The following is an 11,618-nucleotide window of genomic DNA, read 5'->3' on the forward strand; positions in this document are numbered from 1 at the left end:
TACCCTACCCTACTCGTAGGGTACGGATAGTGTATGACTTTCAATGCTGAAACCCGAACCCGTACCCGATAATACCCGAAATACGGTTCTAGTTATACCCGAAACCCGATTCTAGTTACGCCTGAAACCTGGGTTTTTGCATACTCGAACCAGCTTTTTTACATACCCGGACTGGATTTTTTTTATACCCGGATATTAGTGTTTGTGCACATGTGTGGCTACCCACATATCTATAGCCGTTCTCCAACGGATCTTTTTTGAAGCACATATTTGATATAGACACTTATTTATAACAACGCCTTTTTATATAACAAACAACAATTTAAACACACATAAAATATATGTTTTCTATACCAATTGTTTAATTGTTTATATGTTTGAATGAACTTTAAAGTTTGTATGAAAAAAAATGGAGTTAGAATAAATTAAAAACAAAGCACACACGTTAACAAGAGAATGCTACAGAAAAAGGGTTTTTTTAATAGCCGGAAATAGGATATTCAAATACCAGGAAAACGGTTTTTTTAAATACCTGAAATAGGGTATTCATATTCCAGGGTATTGAAGACCCGATTCAATACCTGACCCGGACCCGGTACATAGGGTATGGTTTTTCAAGCCAATACACAAACCCGGACCCGACATGGGTATTACTAATATTCAATTTTTCAATACTCGATTATACCCGAACCCGATTCTATACCTGAACCCGGTTTTTCTAATACCCGATTTGTGCACCTCTAATTTGGACTGCCTCAATCTTTTTAAATGCCTAAAACGTATAATAAATCATGGTCTTTCTCATAAGAAAAACTGTTTTTGATTATGTGGCTCCTGTGTCATCTATAAGTATGTATAATTGTAGACCATAAACCTAAAAGTTGGACAATCTTAAAGCTATAATTGCTAGGTATATCTTGTTACTTTAAAATTTAGGGGACCTTGAGAAGTGGAAGCCTAAAGCTATTATTTATTTCACTTCCTTAGAAACACATGATATAAAGGGATCAGAAACTCAGAAAGTTATGAGGTGAAAGTAGGGTTGTTGGAGTGTCATTGAGCCGAGCCGAACTCGGCTCATTTAAATTAAGTACAATAATGCATTATTGATAATTGAAGTTGATGACTAGAAACAAGAGAACGAAAAACCTAAAGAATTGGTCATTAGATAGATTACCAAGTCCCTGGTTTGTAATGGGGTAAATGAGTCGAGTGTAGCCTGACCTCGACTCACTTTTAACTCACAAAAGCTAAAGCTCGGCTTGTGAGTTATTTTTTGAATCTCGTCTCAGGCTCAACTCATAGTGGATGTTTATTTGAAATGGTCATAGTAGATTAGTAGTCCATTGCTAACATCAATTGTAAAATTCCAACCTCAAAACTTAGAATACATCTTAAACAATAATAGTTGTTTATTTGATACACATTCTTTTAATATTAATTGGAATTTGGGTGCTCCAATATGTTAAAACAATTAGGTTTAATTGACAATAAGTGTGTAAAAGTCTTTTAACATGTTGAATAATGATTGATAAAAATTTGAAAACCCAAGGTAAAGGAGGTCTCAGGTAGGATAAAAGTGCAATAGCGTATTTATGTGACTCAAGATTTTTCATTCACACAAAGAGAGCTCGAGACGCCTACGAATTCGTGTAATGCCCCTTACAAAGGATGTTGCAAGTCTTGGCTTGTCATGAGATTCAACATGAGGTAACCTCTGGTGACGGGATATCTTTCGTGACTTCAAAGTTGAAGCAAAAGCATTTGCTTGGATCGCACAGGTGGGATCGGTTAAGATGTTTATAAGAGTTGTAGAAATGTATAATTTACTATGCTTCAATTTTTCATTATTAGCTATACAATGCACTAAAGCTGTATTATGAGTAGTAAGTTGTATTATGACGCATGAGAGAGGAAAATTTAACAAACCAACCATTCAAAAAAATATAAAAATAAAAAATAAAATTTAACAAACCTAAACACCAATTTGATGCTTTTAGGTGCTTTTGGAGGAACATTTTGAACATTTTGCCTCTCTAAAAAGCAAAAAACATTTTAAAGAATCAATCCCAAACACCCTTTATATTATCTATTCTCATCCTAGTATTTTCTAAATAAAGGTATATGTCCACATTTATTTCTTCTTTACAAGAAGGTAAGTTAACTAATTGTTTCATTTTTCCAAATACCTTTTGCGTGTTTATTTTTAAGACATGAAGCTTTTTCATCATTCCTTAAAACATATAATACTCTAGGAAGTTTCACACAAGGACCTTGTTAAGTCATTATATATCTATCATGGAAGACTTTAGATTCTGGCATTGACCGGACATTTATTTAATAGATGAACTGTATAAACTCTAGAAAGAGTCGAACAAAAACCATTAGAGTCGAATAATCCTTGATAAATACAAAACACAATTAACTATTCTTAACATAATATATATAAAACGCAATTCACTTCTAAACTCTTACTTGTCTTGCAGACGACGCAACACTGATTCTGCAAATCTTTGCTGTCTGCACCGGCATTTCGAATGCAATTAATAAATAAATACATACATACAACAATTAAATCCACTGTTATGACCTACAGCACTCCTATAGTCCTATGAGACTTGTCAAAATTAAAATGTTGACCGTTCACATAAAAAAATAAGGTATTAAAATTGAACTTACTTGCTCTCCCTATGTTTTGGGCTAGGGCGAGAGTATTTCAAATATCCATCCCACGGAACCATTTTAATACCCGCACGATCAGAGATAATCTCCCTAACCCTGGAAAATAAAAAAAATAAAATGCATAATATATATATTGACAATTTCAGACATTGAAATATTAAATACATCTTCATGTGATTTAAGTTTTACCGCTCAGCAAATTCAATAGGTGTTTCTCCTGGCTTCATGTTTTGGGGCTCTAGATACCAAACATCACACACGACAGCCCATGATGTCATCAACTGCAACAAATGTGTTGTGAAGGATTGTCTGCAAAAGGGGCCCACATGGTCTCAACTCTCAACATATTGATTCAATGTGTCTTCAAATTATCAAATTAGAAGAATAATCCTTACTTTCTACTATTCCAAAAAGCATCAACAAATATTTTGTTGTACTTGATTGCAATTGGGCAAACAGTGGATCCAAGCTCAAATGCACCCTGAAAAATGGTCATTCTGATAAATCAAATTATAATCATTTTACGTATATTAAATTATGTACCTTTTTGAACATAACAGTGTAATGATTATTCACACAAGTTCCTTCTGGAAATATCAGAAGAGGATTGTTGTCGGCCCCTTCAACGTGGTCTCTTAACCTGAAATTGCAAGCCCATAATATGTTACAACATATCAAAGAATAATCTGTCAATATAAGGAAAAAAAACAGACTTGTGATATTTTACATACTTTTTGGTTACAATTTCACGATCTTTTGCTTCTGAACGATTGAACCATATACACCCCACGCTTTCCAATATAGTGCTTTGTAAAAGTCCTGAACATAATGAGTTATTAATTATTATTATTATTCTAAAATTTCTTTATTGCTTCTAAATTTAATTCTAAGATGACACTTACCAACCCATCCGGCGTGTTTCTGCATGATAACAGCAAATGCAGTCATCTGCTCTAGAATGATGAAATCAATCATTGATGTATGATTGGCTACAAACACCTGATTATCCACCAATCAAGCACATAATTTAATTTGTTACATGTGAAACAAAGAAGCTTTTATCACTCTTGTTTACATGTTTGACCATTTTATTCATATCAGGTATTAAATAAAAAAAAATACTTGTTTGGGCCTTGCACATGGTCTCGGGCCATGGTATTTGACAACTCCAGTCCATGATGCAACAAAGAAGCTACAAATTAACTCCACTAAAGCTCTCTAAATATTAATCAAATACCAAAAAAGATAAACACTAGTGAGAATGTCAAATAAATACAGTCAGTTAACAATCCGAACAGAAAATGATGATTCTTCTCAAACATTTATTACCTCTAACTTTTTCCTCAACTTATCATTCCCTTTTAATAGCACATGCACAGGAATATAACATGAAAGGAATATTATCCAACCCGTTGTCAAAATTAAAACCCTGCAAAACAAACAACTTGCTTATTAACAGAGACCCTCTGCGCCTATTAACCTATTAAACTCTACCACTAACCTCCTAAACAGCCCAATAAATGAAATATAATCGAGTGGAGGAAATACCAACCTTACAGGGAAAAGAATTCCATATCTAACTACAACTCCCAAACACCACAGTGGGAACAAATACATATTCCAGTTCCAAGGTTCTGGCGGATTTGACTTGAAGCATCTCGTAAAAGAATCCTGTTCATCAACAGTGAACCTTTTGTTGGTTAACCATAAGTAGTATTGTGCGCTTGTGAAGCTACAACAAGGTGATAACATAACATGATAATTTCATTATTGTATTACCACTCCTCCCGCCATCACATGGACCTTGTAACATTTGAACTAGCAATCTGGTACACTTATTCATACAGGTTTACAGATTTTATATCTGATGTCTAACAAACCTAATAAGAGTCTTTGAGCAGTAATTCATACAGGTTACCAACCCCTGTGATAACACCAAGATTGAGAAAACTCTAGACTAAAACAATCTCACCAACATCTTGTTGTAATTTCTAATGAGATAACAGGTAAATTGGACTATCATCTAAAAGTTGCAATTTTTGCAAGGCAACCAACGATGGATTCATCAAGCTAATTGTTCATTTACTCAAAACAAGATCCTGATTAAGCAGCGGACCCATTTCACTACAGGATTGGAATTTGATATGATCTGGTTTACTTCAACAACCGCAATAGTTTAATTTGATTTACAAGCTCTCACACAAAATAGATAATAGCAGTTCAAAATTCAAATAATAACGAAAACAGCAATCCAAACTACACAAATCTAAATAATGATCAAAAATAATAATAATAATAGCCAATGTTGCTGCATGGTTTCCCTACAAATGAAACACATTTTATGTTAAAAACTTATCATGAAACACATTTTATGTTAAAAACTTATCATGAAACAACTATCTATGCAGGCATACGATCAGATTTATGATAAACTGACAGAAAAAAAATATACAAATTTATTGTGTGGAAAGCAAAAGGGGAAGAATACTTGCATCGACAATGGCACCACCTGCCTCCCTGAGTGTGGGTGAAATGTCCAGTATATCACGCCTAATCATAATAATCACTCAGTTCATCAACAACTTCATTCAAATAATGAAATAATACACTCTGTCACACACACAAATACACACAGAGAAAGTTTAAAAGAGAAATATATAAACAAACTTAAATAGCCGTTAACTATAAACGCAAAAGAACATAAATGAACAAAGAAACATAAACGAATGACTACACAAAAATTAATGTTTGTTTGGTTACGTTCATTTATGTTTATAGTTAACGACTGTTTAAGTTCATTTACGTACATTCGTTTATGATTGTTAGACCATGTGTAGTCATAACTCTCCACATCCAGGCATTATGAGCCACGTGGCGCCCAGTCAGAGTTATGGTTTTTTACAAAAACAGGCTGTAGTCATAACTCTCCACCCCCAGGCATTATGCGCCAATTGGCGCCCAGTCACTTTTACACTTTTTTTTTTACAGAATTGAATCAGTATTAGGAAGGTAATTGAAGAAACGTGGATCTACTCGCTGGTAGCAGATCTACTTTCCTCGGGTATGATTAAACTGTTTCACCGATGGTTCTTCTGGATCCGTGTTCTTCCACCTACAAAATGAACAGCGCCGTTACTTACCCCTCAGAAAGGGACAGAGGGGTCCTCTTTGGGGTAACCCTCCGGCGTGAGAATCAGTATCTTTGTGGAGAAGATAATAATGTGTGAGTCAGTGAATCTCAAGAGTATTGCTGAATCGCTGAATACTCTTGATTGTGTGACTGTGTGTTTTCTGTAACTGACTGTGAGTGAATGTAATTCAATATGATTGAATGTGATATCACTGCTTGTAACTGTCAATGATTGAGTGTGAAATGTGTCATCAAAGTGGAGTTGATGCTGTATTTATAGTGCTAGGGTTTCCACTGGTTGGGCTCAGCCTCGTTGGCCTCCTCCAATCGCACTGCGCCACGTGTCCTCTGGGACACCTGGCGCTTTCTCGTTGGTTGTAATCATGTGGTAGCACATGTGTCATGCTGAGTTGTCGACCTTTCATTTGGCAGCTGTCAACATCAGCATATTCTTACTCCTTAAAAAGATGCCTTCTGGAAGATTGTCTGACGTGCACAATCAAGGTTGCCCTAATCCTGATTTGGATAAGGACGAGGTTGATTATGTGCACGTGTGATATGCGCCCATCCTGAGGATGCGCGAAGTCTTCTTTTTATTCTCACGCGCAGATATTTCATGCGCAGGTGTGATATGCATGAGCGTGTGATATGCGCCGCGCGCTGGTGCGCCACGCGCATATGTGACGCGCGAGCATATGTGATGTGCAAGAGCATGTGATATGCGCCGCGCGTTGATGCGCCGCGCGCATATGTGATGCGCGAGCATACGATGCCTGAGCATGTTTTGTATGCGCCATGCGCCTGGGTTTTGGCTTTGTGCCTTCATAATGTCTTTATCTTGTGGGTTGACCCGCCTTGCTTGGTGTTGAGGCGGGTACATACCTCTTCAAGCCCCCCCAGTCTAATGTGTGTCTTATCTTGCGCGAGCGCGGTAAGATAGATATTAGACTCACTGAATTGTCCTTTTAAAGGGGGTTTTGTGGTTTTCTTGGTTGTTTCCATCGTCGCGCGAAGTTCTATCCATTTGGTTGAAAACGAAAGGTCCAAACACGTGGTTGGTTGGTGATGACGTGCGCCGTAAACGTGTCAGACGTTTCGTGTGCTCGAGGTGCTACAGTTGCCTTTCATGTCCCCTCACACAGCTGTCTTGAACACGTGTCGCACTCGCATTGGTTAGTACCTGCGAGTGGGGGCACGTCTCTGTTCCGTGGCAGGTCGGTTACATCTTTATGTCCCCTCACACAGCTGTTAGGGACACGTGTCGCGCCTTCGTTGGCTTGCCCCTGCGAGTGGGGGCGCGTGAAATCCGATCAGCTGCCACATTTCTCTCTCCTGGGCCTATAAAAGCAGGCCCTTAGGAAATTTTTATCTTCATCTTCATTGTTGCTAAAATTCAAGTTTCTGCTTTCACATTCTGATTTGAGTGTTTATATCGATTCGAATCCTCGATTATCAGCTATTGCAGTTGTATGTCTGATAGTTCATACTCGTCTAGCCCTTCAATCACCTCCGTTGCCTCTCGAAGACGCCGTGTGAAATCTGTGGTGATGTCGACATTGAAGCAAAAGGGGAAGGGGAAGAAGGTTGTTGAGACCACATCGGAGGAAGTAGGGAGGACCAAGGCCACCAAAAGGTGGAATGAAATCCCCTGCAAATTGAAGCAGGCAGATCTCGACCACCTCATCACCTCTCAGGGCTTTCCCACCCTGTTTGGCTGCATGTTGCCTAGGTCCGGGCAAACGGCGGCGGACCCGCCTGCCGGCTATATATCCCTATATAGCCACTTTTTCACCCACTGCAACCTTCGTCTCCCGATGACAAGGTTTGTGGGTGCACTGCTGAAGTTCTATGGGATTCATATATCCCAAGTCCATCCGTTTGGACTCGTGCGCGTGACTCACTTTGAGTTCATGTGCAAATCCCAGCGCGAGGAACCCACTCCTCGGCGCTTTCAGTATTTTTATAAGGCCAAGATCCAAGACAATTGGATCTCTTTTATTCCTCGCAGTCAGAAGGTGAAGTGCTCCACTGTTTCATTCAAGAGCCTTCATGACTGGTCTGAGAGGTTTTTTTACATTAGGGCCGGTGTGATCCCCATCCGTATGACCATGCGCTCTATCACTTCTGCGCCTGCGGATGAGGGTGTCCTCAAGAACCCAACTGGCGCCTGGGTTAAGAAACTGACCGCTGAACCATCCCCCGCGAAGAAAATTTGCGAGGAGGCGCTGGTTGGGGTCGGCATGAGTAAGCTTTGGGCCGATAGCGCGCTTGAGCCCGTTATCCAAGTCGACGGGTTGTGTAAGTTTATTTCATTGGTTTATTTATTTTTCCTGCGCGAACATAATTCTTTTGCTGATATCACTTGATTTGTTTTTTCGCAGTCACCAAGGATTATGTCCTTGCCGCTTATGATGAACAAGTGGAGGGTGGCTCCGTCGCACTTGGCGCTGGGGAAGTTGGTTTCCCAGATCGCTTCGATGACATGTTCATCCCAGTGGATCTGGAATTTGACTTTGACAGTGACGCGCCTGGTAAGCCTTCGCACTTATGCTCATTCCTTTAGAATATCCAAGTTTATTAACAGTTCTGTTGGTTGTTTTTGTAGATGCGCTTGAAAACTACGAGCTAGAGCTCGCGGAAGAGGAGGAGGAGGAAGAGGAGGCGCCCCTACTAAAGCGCAAAGCTAAGGGGAAATCTGGCGCAGGGGCCAGTAAGAAACAGAAGAAAGATGACACCCCTGTCGCTCATCCCCATGCTCAAACGAAGGGACCAAAGGAAACCCAGGTGTTTACCACCAAGGTTTCTTTAGCTTCCTTGCCTGTGAGAGTGGGCAGGCCTCCTGTCCACTTGAGGTATGGGGGCGTCGCCTCCTCCGTTCGCGCGGCTGAAGAGAGAAGCAGTGCCGCGCCTGCAACAGGTATACTTTGCTTATCTTCATCTGGCTGAATCGTTATTAAACCTTTCCTCCTTTGAATGTTTGCAGAACCGGCGACGGTAGGAGATGAGCCACAGGCGCCACAAGGTGCCGAGGCTGCGCCGGGGGCTGCTTCGGAGTCCCCTGTTCTACCCTCTGAAAAGGGTAGAATGAATTTTATGGCGATGTTCGCCGCGCGAACAGAATTGCGCCAAGGTATGTTTTGCACACTTGTCTTCTTTATTTTTCCCTTTGGAGTCAGTCATAAACCATTTTTCCTTGTTTATTTGTTCATAGGAGTTGTAGCTGGCGCAACAGTTGCTGGTGATACTCCTGGCGCCGCTGCCGGCGCCGCTGGTTCTGGTCCTGCTCCTGCTAGTGCTGAGTCTCCCCTTATTGGGATTACCAAGGAGCAGGAAACCGTATTGCATGCCGAACTGGCGGCGTCGAGACCTCCCTCGCCTCCTCCTGCACGCAGCCCTCCCCGCGAGGCTGGTTTGGAGCCTTCCAGGTCGCAGGAGAAGAGGCCTGTTGAAGAAGATGAGGAGGACGAGGGGGTTCAAGCTGAAGACTCCTTGGGAGACCGCGCCAGCCCTGCGATGCCGCAAGTGTTCGCAGCGCAGACTTCTGGTGGGGCTGGCACTGACTTTCCTGCTTCATCCCCGCATGTATGTATTGATTTGTTGGTCCGCTGCGCGTACCTCCATATAAGCATGTTTTATGACTTAGAACATTATGTTTTATGACTTAGAACTTTTCTTGTGTTTTGCAGGAAGGTGACCACGTTTACCGCCCGAGATGGAATATTAATGAAGAGAGTTCCTTTCAATCCATGGGCGTATGCGAGGACTTCTGGGCTCATGCCGTGCCTCCTACTGAAAGGAGGTATCAGGAGGAGCGCACCCGCACGGACTTGCTGAACGACCATGTTTTCGCTGGGTCGGCTTTCTTCGCTGCTTCCCAAGAGCTTCGTCGTGATTATATTAAAGTACGCGACGCTCTTGTGGAAGCCCAGCGAGAGGCTAAGGTGGCCGCCTGGAACCTGTCTGATGCTCGCGCGCGAGCTGAGAAACTCCAGGCGGAGCTCAGTGAAAACCGAGCAAGTGCCAACACCGCATACATCAAGCGCGGGCATGAGCTCCAAGCTGCGCGGGAGAAGCAGCAGTTGGCGGAGGCCGAAGTTGCCAAGTACGCGCGCAGAGTGCGTGTCTTGGAACAGCAGGCCGAGGCGCGTGACCAAGCTATCGTCCAGAGTATCACTGAGAAATCATCATTGGAGAGCGAGGTTGCGCGCCTGAAAAGGGATTTGGCGGCCGCGCAGGCCGATAGAGATGAGGCCTTGGCGACGGCGGCGTCTAGCCAGGAAGCACTTGGTGCTGCGCAGGCGGAGAAAGAAAAAATTTTGGCGGCAGCAGCGTCTGATAAGGAGGAACTAAAAAAGACTAAGGAAACTGTTGAGTTATTAAACTCTCAGGTTCCTGCCCTCGAGACGTCTGTTGCTGGCCTCGCGCAGGATCGCCAATGGCTGGTGTCACAGGGCATGGCTCGCTGCGCTTTGGCGATGAAATATTCCGCCGAGTTTCAAGCCCTTGTGATGGACTGCAATGCCGCCGCGCGCTTGGTGGGCCGAGCTGAAGGGTTTACGGATGGGTATGACTATGGCATGTTGAAGAAGAACCCATCCGAGTACCCTTACAAGAGCGACGCGGCCTGCGCGGACATGGCCGCGGTGGGGGAAAAGTATATGAATACTCCCATCCCCATCCTTATGCAGGTACCTTGATTTTAATGAGTTTTACTTGACTAATTTTTCCAAGTGTTTTATACTCAATATTTTTCTAATGATTTACAGATAGCTGCGCTTGCTGACCAGCCCGACCTCGGCGCGCTAAAGAAGTTGCTTGATGAATGCGAGAGGGCTGGTGGCGATGATGGTGGCGCGGGGGATGTTGCCCCTGCCAGCGGCTCTGGCGCGGCGAAAGAATCTGCTCCTGACACCGTTGTGATCGAAGACTCCAATGAGGAGGAAGAACTTGACTATGGTCAGTTCGGGGATGAGGAGCAGACCGCGCCAGATGCTGCGGGAGATGATGAGGGTGATGAAGCGGCTGACGTCGACGTGGAGACTTGAGAAGCCCTTCATCAAATTTTGTATATTTATTTTTTTTTGTTTTTGTACTTGTAATTTGTAACTCATCATACTTGTAAATTTCAATGCAATGGAATGAAACTTGTTTTCTCCTTCTTTCATCTTGCGCATTTCCATTCATCTCTTCATGTTTGCTTGTATAGATATAAGATATGGTTGCACGTTAAAATAAGAACAAGGTTGTAAGGAAATTATTCACTTAACCATAGTCCTATTTTGTAAGTGGTTTCGCAGTATCTTGTTTATGCTGACATGCGCGATAACTTTTCACAATTCCTTTTTCGCGCGTCATAGTCGCGCTGTTTTTACATGGAAGTATGAGTTTTAGCCATTACATGTCAGCATGTGTTAGTCAGATATCCACTTTGATTCCTCGCGCGATCTCGACCTGAGACCTTAACAACTATGTTATGGCATGTACTTTGCCTTAGTCGTTTAAGGAGTTTTATGATCAAGCTGCGCGGGATGTAAAATGGATGTTTGTGAGTGTTTTGAGCTAAGGCTCTTTGTTTTGGGCTAAGGCCCTGACGTGTTTAGAGTTAAGACTCATTAACGTGTTTGAGCTAAAGCTCGTAGGTTTGGGCTAAGGCCCTGGCGTTTTAGAGTTAAGACTCGTTAACGCGTTTGAGCTAAGGCTCGCGCATGTATGTTTTACTTCGCTTTATGTTGCTTTGAAGTTAATATAGTGTTTTCATATTGTTCCAAATTAATAAAGGAAGTGTGAAACATGTATGCAAAGGTAA

The 11,618-nt window shown here is 41.9% G+C and overlaps 1 protein-coding gene across 1 annotated transcript; it reads right to left on the minus strand.

The window, feature by feature from the left end:
- Positions 1-2,378: 2,378 nt before the first annotated feature.
- On the minus strand, positions 2,379-4,511 carry LOC143587299 (glycerol-3-phosphate acyltransferase 9-like). The gene is made up of 10 exons (XM_077068624.1): positions 4,235-4,511; positions 4,012-4,111; positions 3,805-3,900; positions 3,585-3,681; positions 3,414-3,501; positions 3,226-3,322; positions 3,078-3,163; positions 2,872-2,991; positions 2,680-2,778; positions 2,379-2,520 (listed from the first exon to the last, which is right to left on the minus strand). The coding sequence occupies exons 1-10, from the start codon at positions 4,432-4,434 to the stop codon at positions 2,472-2,474; spliced, it is 1,032 nt and encodes a 343-aa protein (XP_076924739.1). The 5' UTR covers positions 4,435-4,511; the 3' UTR covers positions 2,379-2,471.
- Positions 4,512-11,618: the final 7,107 nt, after the last annotated feature.

The sequence above is a fragment of the Bidens hawaiensis genome, unplaced genomic scaffold (assembly GCF_021521415.1).
Source record: "Bidens hawaiensis isolate Kalapana, Puna unplaced genomic scaffold, B.hawaiensis_p1.1 tig00035440_1, whole genome shotgun sequence".
NCBI classification, from domain to species: domain Eukaryota; kingdom Viridiplantae; phylum Streptophyta; class Magnoliopsida; order Asterales; family Asteraceae; genus Bidens; species Bidens hawaiensis.

Excerpts from the sequence above, each read along its gene's own strand:
- LOC143587299 (XM_077068624.1), bottom strand. The coding sequence starts at position 4,434 with ATGTTATCACCTTGTTGTAGCTTCACAAGCGCACAATACTACTTATGG. Across the intron at positions 4,112-4,234 it reads GGAATTCTTTTCCCTGTAAG|GGTTTTAATTTTGACAACGG; the intron begins GTTGGTATTTCC and ends TTTGTTTTGCAG. Across the intron at positions 2,779-2,871 it reads CCTATTGAATTTGCTGAGCG|GGTTAGGGAGATTATCTCTG; the intron begins GTAAAACTTAAA and ends TTTATTTTCCAG.